Source organism: Fukomys damarensis, unplaced genomic scaffold (genome assembly GCF_012274545.1).
Source record: "Fukomys damarensis isolate Sample0158 unplaced genomic scaffold, DMR_v1.0_HiC HiC_scaffold_12, whole genome shotgun sequence".
Taxonomy (NCBI): Eukaryota; Metazoa; Chordata; class Mammalia; order Rodentia; family Bathyergidae; genus Fukomys; species Fukomys damarensis.
In genome coordinates this window covers 57,453,404-57,464,061 of record NW_022900924.1, presented here as the reverse complement: position 1 = coordinate 57,464,061, position 10,658 = coordinate 57,453,404, and the positions used below count along the sequence as shown (strand labels likewise).

Here is a 10,658-nt window from a genome sequence, read left to right as displayed (position 1 = left end):
TGGGGGGGGGGGGGGGGGTCAGGCTGTTGTGCCAGGGCCACTGCAGTGCCAAGGCTGCGTCTGGGCAGCTGGGCTGGAGCAGTGTGGGGGCCAGGAGGGAGTGGAACAGGGCCGGGTGCTCCGAGGCCCGTACGGTGGGGTCTGGATTCTGGTTTCCAAGGGGGCAGCAGAGGTTGTGGGTGCTGCAGCAGAGGGACCTGGCTGCAGCAGGCACCTGGCCCCACTCGTGCCCCATCCCTAGGTGGTCGCCTTTCGAGGCCTTCCCGCAGGAGCGCAGCTCCCTCAGCCTGCTCAGCCTGGCGGGCACCCTCTATGCCATTGGGGGCTTTGCCACACTGGAGACCGAGTCTGGAGAGCTGGTCCCCACGGAGCTCAACGACATCTGGAGGTGAGCCCCGCCTGGGGGTCCTGGGGCTGGGGGTGAGGCTGAGAGCTCTTCGGGGAGTCCGGGGAGGACAGCACCCTGTTGCTCAGCCCAGGTGCCTCCTGATCCAGGTCAGACCCCTGGAAATGGCCCAGGTGGCCACCAGGCCTGCCCTGCCCTGCCTTCCCCACACTTGGTCTGGAGGGAAACTGAGGTCAGCCCAGGGAGCAGCTGTGTCTAGGCTATTCCTGAACCCCAGTGAACCCCACCGCTGCAGGGGCCACTTCCTGGATGCTAAGCGTGGAAATTCTGAGGGGAGCTTTGGTGGGTAGGGACAGGGTGGGAGTATTGGGGGGGTGAGTTTCCCAAATGCAGGGACTTGAGAGGGGCCCTTCCTGGGGGGTGCGAGTCCTCGGGGTGCATTTTTCTTGGAGTTTCCTAGGAGTTGAGGTGTGCAGGGTTGGCCCCGGCACAGCACAGGCAGTTAGCCCTCCCTGCCCTGGCCTCAGCTGCCTCCTCTTTGCCTTCCTGGTCCCGCCCCAGATACAACGAGGATGAACAGAAGTGGGAGGGCGTCCTGCGCGAGATGTCCTACGCGGCCGGTGCCACCTTCCTACCTGTGCGGCTCAACGTGCTGCGCCTGACCAAGATGTGACAGCCATGGCCACCCTGTGGCCAGGGAGGAGGCCAGGAGAGGCGGAGCTGCTGGCCCGTGGTGGGGCCGGGTGCCATGCCAGCTGAGGCCCCTCGGGTCTCCCAGAGCCACAGGGAGGAGTCGGGCAGTGCCCCGCCCTGGCCCTGCGTGCTGGTGACGGCCCCCTGCCTGCCAGGTGGGGTGTCCCCAGCCAGCGCGTCTTTGAGGATACTTTGGGCAGCTCAGGCTCTGGGATCTGCTCTTGCGATGGGAGAGCCGCAGGAAGGTCATCTGAATGTCTCCGCTGGCCTGGTGTCTCTCTTGTCCTCTGAGGCCTTAGCGTCCCCACCCTGCAGGGACAGAGCTGGGGAATGCAAGGAAGAGCACAGGAGCCCAGGCGTGGCAGACAAGGCTTTATTCCTGGTTGGACCTCCCTGCCCTTGCTACTCCGGCTTCTCCTTGTCCAGCCCAGGCTCCTCCTCTAGGGCCAGCACTCGCTCCCGCTCCTTCACCAGCTGGACGCCACAGTAGGTGACAAACAGGACAGCCAGCGTGGTCCACGGGAACCCTGTGGGAGAGGGCGTGGGTCCGGGACGCTCCTCTCCTACCAGCCCTGAGCCCGCCCTGCACCTCAGGAGGCCGCAGGCCCTCACCTGTGAGCAGCAGGCGCCGAGCCACCAGCTCTGTGAACTCCAGGCTGTTCAGGCTCACGAGGTTGTACATGATGATGGCCCAGAAGTTCACGGCACCAAAGGCGGCCCGTGCCCGGCGGCTCATCTGCTCTGACAGGGAGGCCTGGGCCAGGCAGGTGTCGTGGGAGGCCAGAGGGAAAGAGGATGTGGGCTGTGTCAGGGTCCCCGGAGCCCAGGCCGGCTCCCCTCATTGTCAGATGTGGAGACACAGAGGCCTGACCCACAGCCAGACTCAGGTGTGCTGGGCCCGACCCTCAGGTCTACGGTGAGCACGCACTGTGCAGGAGCCAGGGAGTGGTGGGCGAGGCCAGGTGGCAGCACTCACCTGCCTCCTGCACCTCCCTGGGCCCTATCTGTCCCCTCCCATCCCCTCCCTGCTCACCTCAATCTGTGCCAGGGGCTTGTGCTCTGCCAGCTTCTGGACCCAGAGCTCAAAGTTGAGGCCGAAGCAGTTGAGGACTGACCACAAGTAGACGATGTCACAGGGCCCAAGCCACAGCGTGGTGACAGCAAAGGTGGCCACCGAGGCCACCAGCTCAGGGATCACAGCCGAGTGCGCCCCACCGATGTGGTCGTACACGTACCTGCAGGGGATGGCAGGCTGTGGGGTGTGGGCATTGGTGGGGGCAGCTGAGCCCAGCATCGGGCACTGCCTGGGGGCAGCTGCTGTTCCCAACCTTGGGTGCCACCCTCGAGCCTGCTGGTGACTTGTCTGCTGGTGACACAGCCTCTGACACGTGCCCCCTGCTGCTGGCTCCCCTTGGGGGTCTGCCGACTCCTCGGCCCAGGGGCTGGCCCATGGCGCAGTGCTTTCTCAGCTGCTCCGGTACAAGCCCTGCCCATCGGGTCCACAGCCAAGCCCTCACTCGGTCCCAACCATGGCTCCCCATCTCCGTCTCTGCCCTGGCCCAGTTGCGCCCCCTGATGGCCAGAGCCTCTGTATCTTTCCTGCTCCCCCACTCCCACACAACCCAGGGTTCTTCGAAAGCAGCCTAGACCCCTACTCCTGTGACCCCCATGGTCTCCTGTTACACCGTGTGGCCCAGGCTGGTGTGGAACTGCAGCCATCATCCTGCCTCAGCCTCCCAAATGCTGGGAATACCACCATGCACCACTGGCCGGCTACACTTCCCTTACAGTGGGGATCAGTCTCCCCACCCACTGTGCCCCCGGGACCTCCCAGCTGGTTTGGTGCCTCAGTTTCCCATGCACTGCTCTTTTCCTTGGGATTCATTTCCTACATCTCCGTGTCACTCCAGTCCGAGTTTGGATCTGAGAAGCTCTTCCCTGTGCCAGCTGCTCCCTGCAGCACGGTCTTCCTCTTCTGAACACCTGGGGTCCCCAGGGTCACCCTACTGGGCTTGGCCACTTGTGTGCGACTGCTGCTCCCCACCGAGTCCAGGGTCATCTGTGTTCACGGCTGTGCCAGTGCCTGGTGCTTGGTGGGTGTGTGTTGAATAAACTGGCAGGAGACGAACCTGCCTCGCGTTCCGGGGCCTGCTTATCTCCAGTGCTGTTTCCGTCCACCTGCTGCCTCTGCCCTGGCCACACCCCAACTTTGCCCCAAACTCCCCTTTCCTAAATCCCACTGCCCAGCCTGTCCTGACCTGGTGGTTTCCTGGCTTGGTTCTTCAGTCCCACCCATCATGCGTTCCATCCTTACTGCAGTGATCCTCCTGCCTCAGCCTCCTAAGTGCTGTCCTTAATGGGCCTGGCCATGGTGTTGTTGGAGAGCTGAAAACCCTGTCCCCCACTTTTCCTTCTCATGGGGGCACCAGTTGCTTGCTCTGATAGGAAAGCTCTCACATACAGGGCCCTAAAGCCATATCTTCCACCTGCCTGGCCCGAGGGCCAGGGCCTCCCATGCCTTGTGTTGGCCACCACACTCCAACTCTGCTGCATTGCACACATGCATCTCAGTGGGGTCCTGTCCCCGCGTCAGGCAGACCCCTCCTTGCTGGCCCTCCAGGTCCCCACACCTCGGCCCAGGTCTCCCTGGGCTTTGTGGATGCCCCGTGGCCTCGATCCTCTCCTGCTCCTATGTCCACTCCAGCCACCTCCCCCGCCCAGTGTCCTCGCAGGCCCAGCTGGCCCTCGTCTTCTTGCTTTTGGGGTCCTCCAGCCTCTAGCCCCCTCTCCAGCCCAAGGCTGCCCCTGGTTCCAAGCAGACATTTTCCTGGCTGTCTGGAAGCTGCCATCTGACAGAACTGGGGGTCCAGGCTGCCCACTGTTTGCCTGGGGCTCTGCTCTGTCCGCAGCTTCGCCGGGCTCCGCACCCACCCCGCCCCACCTCTGCCCGGCATGGCCTGGCCACTCACTTGCACAGCCAGTCGTTGATGCCCCGGTCGAAGTGCCTGTGGGAGGGAGGCCGCTGAGCAGGAGGGGCCTGGTGAGGTCCTGGGTCCCCCACCCCGGGCACTCACGTCTCCCCGAAGACATAGAGCGCGGTGATGCACTTGGGAGCCCGCGGTGGGTCCAGGTGGTCCAGGCGCGCCACGGTGTTGACGACGCCAAAGAGGACGGCTGCCTTCACCCAGTCGTACACCAGGTTCGCGTAGGCCAGGCCAGCTGGGGACGGGCACCGTCACCGCCGTGGCCCGTGGAGCCCTTCGCACAGCCCCTTCTCGGGGGCTCCCCTGTGTACCCGTGGGCACCCCATCTTCTATGAACACCTCACAGTCCCCGGCAGTGGTGGGCTCCTGGGCACACGGCCCCAGGTCCCAGAACAGAATGTCACGCCCCACGTGTGACAAGGACCCTTGGGTGCTGTGGCACCCCGAGAGGGTGCAGGGCATCTGCCCCATCCCTGTGCGGGACCCACCCAGGGCGCTGTCTGGGAGGCGGTTGGCAAACTTGAGGTCACTGGGGATGGTGAGGATGTAGAAGAAGTGGAAGAAGATGTCCATGGCCACGATGGTGACCACGCTGAGCCCCGCCTGTGCCCGGATCCGCCACAGCTCACCCTCGGGCCGCACCGGCTCCGCCTGGCTCACCTGGGGGACACAGGCTGGCTGTGGTGGATGTGGGCGGAACAATGTCCCAGCTGCAGACACAGCTGTGGCACCCCGAGGAGGCACCCCGTCCACTCGGGGCCCTGTGTGATGGGACGTGGTGCCGTGGTCCTGGGAGGAAACCCTGTCCCCTCTGTGGTCCCTGCTGGGCCCTGGCCAGGGCGGGATGCGGCTCCCTCAGGAGGTCTGCGGCCTGTGCTCAGAGCCCCACCTCACCTGCTCGTGGAAGCAGTCGAAGGTCATGATGGGCCCAAAGAAGAAGAAGGGCAGGTAGAAGTTGTATCTGAGCAGGTCAGCCAGTGAGTAGCGGCGGCCGGGGTGCGCGCAGCTCTCCAGCGCGAAGCTGGTGCAGCGAAGCACGGTGAAGCCGCTGCCCCCCTGGAACAGCACCTCTTGGAGATCAAAAGTGCCCGTTACAAACCCACTCTGCAGAGAGAGAACAGGCGCTGGCTGGACACACCCGGGGCCAGCAGCTGCCTCTTTTGTGGGGCTTGGAGGCAGCGAGAGGTTTGGGTCCCCTCCTGAGTCCCCCAGTCCCATCTAGTGCACACCTGCCAGGAGATGAGCGGGTCCATCTTGAAGGAGGCCAGGCTGGCCAGGCCAAGGCCGAGGCAGAGCCATGGCTGGCCCAGGAGGGACACGACATACAGGCCCACGCAGTGGCCGAGCAGCAGCAGCAGGTACCAGGGGCCCATAGTGGCCCCCACGGCCAGGATGCCGTACACTGCATACACCCAGGAGCGCAGCTGCGGACAGGGGAGGCTTCGTTGGGGATGTGGGTGGCTTTCCTGCAGCCCCGTGGCCAGGGTGGGCTCGGGCTCAGCTCACCTGGGGAGCAACCATGGTGCACAGTTTGGCAAAGAGCACGTGTCCACAGAGGGCAAAGAGGATGACGTTGCGGAAGGAGGTGAACCACATCACCCACTCGAAGTCAGCCACATCCTGGGCGGCCGGTCATGGGAGGAGGGGCTGGTTAGGGGTTGGTCCCGCCCAGCACAGGGCTCTTCCCAGCCTCCCTGCAGGCTCCCCAGGCAGGGCAGGGGCAGGGCAGGGGTGCTCCTGGCCTCCACTCAGCACACGCAGTAAGCAGCCTTTTCTGCCGAGATCCTGGGAGGACGAGGGGACCTGTGTGCTCAACCTGCAGGGCCCAGGAGGGCTGGGGAGCTGGAGACCCCAGCTCTGGGACTCAGACACTGGAGCACTGGGGTGGGGACGGGGTCTGGGTCCTACCATCTTCCGGCCGATATACTCCCAGCCAGGGCGCACGGACTCCTGGAAGGCCTTCCTGTGGGCCCCATCTGAGGACATAGCACGGCCTCAGGGCAGGGCCCCACGTGGCTGTGTCCAGCCAGGGTGCCGGGCCTGGGCCTCCGTGCCATGTCCCCTTCTGCACTTCTGAGCCTCTGGGCCACGCCTGGGCTCAAACTGCCCAAGCCCCAGCTCCCACAGGGACAGGGTCCCGGCCTCCGCCCCAGGGCCCCGCTGTCACCTTGCGACGCCTCCAGGAGGCCCCGGGCAGCAAAGGCCAGGCCCCCACTCAGCACCAGGGAGTAGATGCCCAGCTCGGCAGCAGGCAGTGCTGTCTTGATGCCCATGGTCTGGATGGGGCTGAGGAGACAGTGGGGTGAAGCGCAGTGCCCCACAGCCCTGCTGGAGCGGAGGCTCCGCCCCAGGAACTGTGCCCAACCCCGGAGGCCACTCCCTCTCTCACCCTTGAGAAGGCCCCCATGGACTTCTGGGCCTCCTGACCCCCAGGGAGCCCCCAGCTCCTGACAGAGCCCCACTGCCCTGGACCCCACACCTCACCCCCATTCCCTTTCTGAGCTGCCCCTCCTGCCCGAGTCCCCACAACCTCCCGGGAGGGACCCTTGACGAACCTCCTGTCCTGGCCCTACCGGCGTCCACACTATCCCACTCGGGGCCCCGGGCACTCAGGCCAACCTTGGCTGGGGGCCACCTGAGGAGGTGCCAGGGACGGGAAGCAGGTCGGGCCAGGCGGGCACTGAGCATGCTGGCTGCTGTCCAAGGTGCTGGGCAGCCTCACACCAGGACAGGCCCCGCACTCCCTCTGGCCAGGGCCAAGGGTCCCTAGGCATCTTGCTGGCCCATCCCAGGGGCCTCAGTTCACACCTGTGCCCTCCATCCCTGACCCAGTCTGGCTGAGCCATCTGCGACTCCACAGGTACCAAGCCTTCCAGCGTCCCCACGCTGGTGTGGCTGTGTCCCACCCTGAGCCTCCAGTGACAGATGGCCTTGGCTGGCCCCTACCAGCTCTCCTGGGCACCACCAAGTATGCCCATTCCACAGGAGGCCACAGGTCGCAGAGCAGAGGGGACAGGTCAGGGCCCAGTGTCTGGCTGCCTCCCCCATGACGAGGTGGCTCAGGGAGTCCCTTTGTGATCCCAGGAGACCACTGCCACCCCTGCCCGAGTCCCACCGCCCCCTGGCTCCCCACCATGGCCAGGCTGGGCACCTGCTCACCCTCTGTGCCTTCGCGGGGCTGGGGCAGGGAGGCCTGGGATGGAGTTAACGGGAGCAGGAGCCTGAAACCGGAGCACCGAGAGCGGTGGAACAGCCTTGTCAGCTGTCTCCCATTTGCCGCGCTCCAATTTTAGCTCCCATGGCCTGTGCAGTGTCCCTGGTCAGGCCCCCACCAGGAGCTGGCCCCCACCCGGCCTTGCCACCAGGCCCCCGGCTGGGCTGGCCAAGGGACCCAGGTGCCCCTTCCCCTCAGGTGTGTGTGGGGGCCGGGCTGCCTCGGGGCCTGGGGACCCACGGGTCTCAGGAGCCCCTGGGATGGCTGTGTCCTGGCCGGCACTGACCTCAAGGGGCTGAGAGGGGCCCTGGCACGTTGCCCACCTTGGGCTCCGGGGCCTTGCGTCCGACCAAGCGTCTGCCCAGCTGGCTGAGCTCTGGGCAGAGTGGGGAGTGTCCAGTCTCGGGTCCCCACCCCCTGAGGCTGTGTGCTGAGTGGTGACAGGGCGGGAGGAGGTGCCCTTCCTGAGTGGCACTGAGCTGAACACTGCAGAGCTGCTGGCTGCGGAGCCTCAGGAGGTGGGGGAGGGAAGAGGAGAGGCTTGGGCAGGGACATGGGGCCCCCAGCCTGGGCCCCCACCCTCTTGCTGTAAGTCAGGACCCCCTCTTCCAGGAAGCCTCCCAGGTGGCTATGCACACACTGCCCCACAGCCCCGTGAGCTCCAGCTCCGCCTTCCTGTGAGACCCCTGGGTTGTCAGGGCCCACACGGTGCTGCCCTCTTCCTTTCTGACACACAGGCACGGTGCCGGGGGAGGATGGGCCTGACTGTCCCACCGCAGCTGTCTCTGGGCAGGGTGCCTGCAGGGTCACCAGCAAGGCTGAGTGGGCACTGGCAGTGGCCGGCAGGAAGGGACTGTGCCTAACCAGCTGTGGCTCTGTAGAGGATGGTAGGATGCCCTGCTGGCCATGTGGGAAAGGGACAGAGATGGCCCTTGGGCACATGCATGAGGTGGCCCAGAGGAAGCAGCAGGGGAGTCCGGCAGAGAGTGGCCAAGGTCCTGTCCCCAGGTCTTGACCTGAGAGGCAGGATCGGACTTCTGTTTGGGGTGAGGACCAGGAAATCGGAGCAGCCAGAATGGACACTGACTCATCTGCCAATGTCCCCACTGCTGTCCCCAGCTGGCACAAGAGGAAGCAGTGGGGTGGCTGACTGCCTGCAGGGTGAGGGTGAGGGTGCCCCTCGGCTCGCCCTGGGTGCTGCCCCAGGTGGTGCCATCACTCCAGGTCTATGCTCCCTGTGGCTGGGCGGGCACCCTGGGGCTGCGCTGAGGGAGCCCTGGCTCCGACCTGAGTGGCGGCACTGGTTGCGGGCCATGTGCGGGTGGGAGGATGGGGGACCAGGGCAGGGCCACTGGGCAGGGGCCAGTGGGCGCCTGGCTTCCCCAGGACACAGGGTGGACAGGTGGGTCTCTCAAATCCCCTTCTTCATGCTGTTAAGTGTGCTTGGGCCAGGGATTTGGCTCAGTGGTTCCACTGCCTGCCTTGCAGGCACAAGGACCTGAGTTCAATCCCTGGTACAAAAAAAAAAAAACTACAGAAACAAGTGCAGGCGAGCACACTGTGCATGGCCTGGTCTCGTGTTGGTCGCACACACACTGCGCCATTTGTGTGTCCTGGGCACTGTGTGCCGTGTGCAAGACATGTGGAGGCTGCACGGGCTCACAGGGGCTCTGGATATATATGTCTCAGCTGGAGCCAGGCTGTAACCTAGGCTGGCATGGCTGTATCCCAGGGCCGTGGGGACAGTGGCCAGACCATGTTATTGTCCCAGGGCTCTCCTGTGGGACCCAGAGCCTGAGCACCAGCCTGGCATCTGGGGTGTGGGGGCCTCACACCTTCACCTATCTTTGTTTCTGTGGAGCTGGAGACAGAACCCAGGCCCCTTGCACTGAGCCACATCCCCAGCCCTTTTTATTGTATTGAGAGAGGAGGGTCTCGCTAAATTGCCCAGGCTGGGCTGGGCTGAATTTGTAATTCTCCCGCCTCATCCTCCCAGAGTGCTGGGATGACAGGCGTGCCCACCACGCCTGCTTCCGCCTGCCTTTTTACTTTCCCCTCCCCACCCTCCAGGGCACCCTTGGCAGGGTTCGGTGTTGTCCTGCTGCTGCTGGCCTGAGGGAGGGGAGGTCCTGTTCAGGGTCTCAGGGGCTCACGGGCTGCACCCATACAGCAGGACGCCCTGCTCCCACCGGGCCACTCTGGGTTCAACTCCAGGGTCCAGCCCTCTCCAGTCTCCCCTAACCCACAGTTGGGGCAGGAAGAGCTGGTCATGCTCCTTGGCCTCCAACTCAATCGCTGCTGGTGCCTGGCCAGCCATGGGTGGTGACCTGCAGGGACCCCAGGGCTCATCTCAGTGCCCCATGTGGGCATTTGCTGGGTGCTTACTGTGTGCCAGCAGCTATCAGCTCATGGGGTCCCAGCCGGAGGGCATAGCGCTGGGCCCCGGCCCCACAGGGCTCTGCAGAGTTCTGTCCACAGTCTGCCCAGGTAAGGACAGGAAGCCTCATAGCCCTGCAGGTGCTCGCCAATCGGTTTGCTAAGGATGGGCAGAGGGGCCTGCGGTGCCAGCAGGCAGCAGCTCTCTCCCACCTGTCCTTACATGAGTGCTATTTATATTGCTGGAGGCGGCATTAAGCTGGACACTGTTACTCATGCAGAAGTAAATAGCAAGGCCATGACGAGCCAGCGGCTCCTTGCTGGTCTCTGACTGTGTCCTGGAAGGCTTTGCCACTGTCCTCACTTCACAGATGAATACAGGGAGGCTCAGGGAGCGGAAGTCACTTGCTGGAGGCCACAGAGCTGGCAGTGGGTACTGGCCACACCCCTGCCACTCCCCAGGGGACCGCGGGGGCTGGTCCTGCACTGGCCCTTGTTCCTGGGGCTGCACCCCCCATGCCCAGTGCTTGAAGAGGGGCCGTGTGAGACAGAGACAGGGCTGTCACACAGTCCCCTCCGGCCAAAGGCAGAGGCCCATCAGCGTTGCCCTGGCCCTGCTGGCCTCTATCCTGCCCTGAGGTAGATACACCTGAGGGTGCTACTCAGGGCAGAGGGCTGGACCTACACAACTGGTGTGTGGGAGCCCAGGTGTCTCTCGAGAGGGCACCGGTACCACCGGCCAGGCTGTGCCCACACCATGCTGCCCACCTGTGCCATGGCTTCTGCAGGGGTCTTTGTGCTCCTGCAGCTCTGTGTGGTGGGGGTGACCCTCCCGGGCAGCTGAGATGACCGAAGTCACAGAGGTCAATGTTCAGGTCCAGCCAGAATCCACTGCCGTGAAACCCTGTGCGCACACCTGAGGTTGGCACCTTGGCCCGGGTCCTGCCGCCCAGCATCCTCGAGTCCCAGCCCCACCTCAGACGCGATGGTGGCCCTGAAACCCTGAGGCCGGCAGGAGACACTCACTGACCCAGGATTATGACAG

The 10,658-nt window shown here is 64.7% G+C and overlaps 2 protein-coding genes across 8 annotated transcripts in view; one reads left to right on the top strand and one right to left on the bottom strand.

The window, feature by feature from the left end:
• Window positions 1-1,074, top strand: part of Klhl40 (kelch like family member 40) — a 4,025-nt gene extending 2,951 nt beyond the window's left edge. The window contains exons 6-7 of the mRNA XM_010624588.2: window positions 242-388; window positions 908-1,074. Coding sequence (XP_010622890.1) covers window positions 242-388; window positions 908-1,019 — 259 coding nt within the window. The 3' untranslated portion in view covers window positions 1,020-1,074. The remainder of the gene's footprint in view (window positions 1-241; window positions 389-907) is intronic.
• Window positions 1,075-1,204: 130 nt separating this feature from the next.
• On the bottom strand, window positions 1,205-10,658 carry Hhatl (hedgehog acyltransferase like). Of its 7 annotated transcripts, none has more exons than XM_010624471.3 (14): window positions 10,382-10,658; window positions 7,561-7,747; window positions 7,183-7,244; window positions 6,191-6,309; window positions 5,932-5,999; window positions 5,530-5,643; window positions 5,253-5,447; window positions 4,918-5,127; window positions 4,512-4,683; window positions 4,114-4,258; window positions 4,009-4,044; window positions 2,073-2,274; window positions 1,652-1,793; window positions 1,205-1,362 (listed from the first exon to the last, which is right to left on the bottom strand). In XM_010624471.3, the coding sequence occupies exons 1-14, from the start codon at window positions 10,567-10,569 to the stop codon at window positions 1,286-1,288; spliced, it is 1,917 nt and encodes a 638-aa protein (XP_010622773.2). In that variant the 5' UTR covers window positions 10,570-10,658; the 3' UTR covers window positions 1,205-1,285. The 7 variants fall into 7 exon arrangements, with proteins under 7 accessions (XP_010622773.2, XP_010622769.2, XP_010622770.2 ...); XM_010624467.3 differs by lacking the exon at window positions 1,205-1,362 and adding an exon at window positions 1,372-1,566; XM_010624468.3 differs by lacking the exon at window positions 1,205-1,362 and adding an exon at window positions 1,372-1,566 and having other exon boundaries at window positions 7,561-7,738.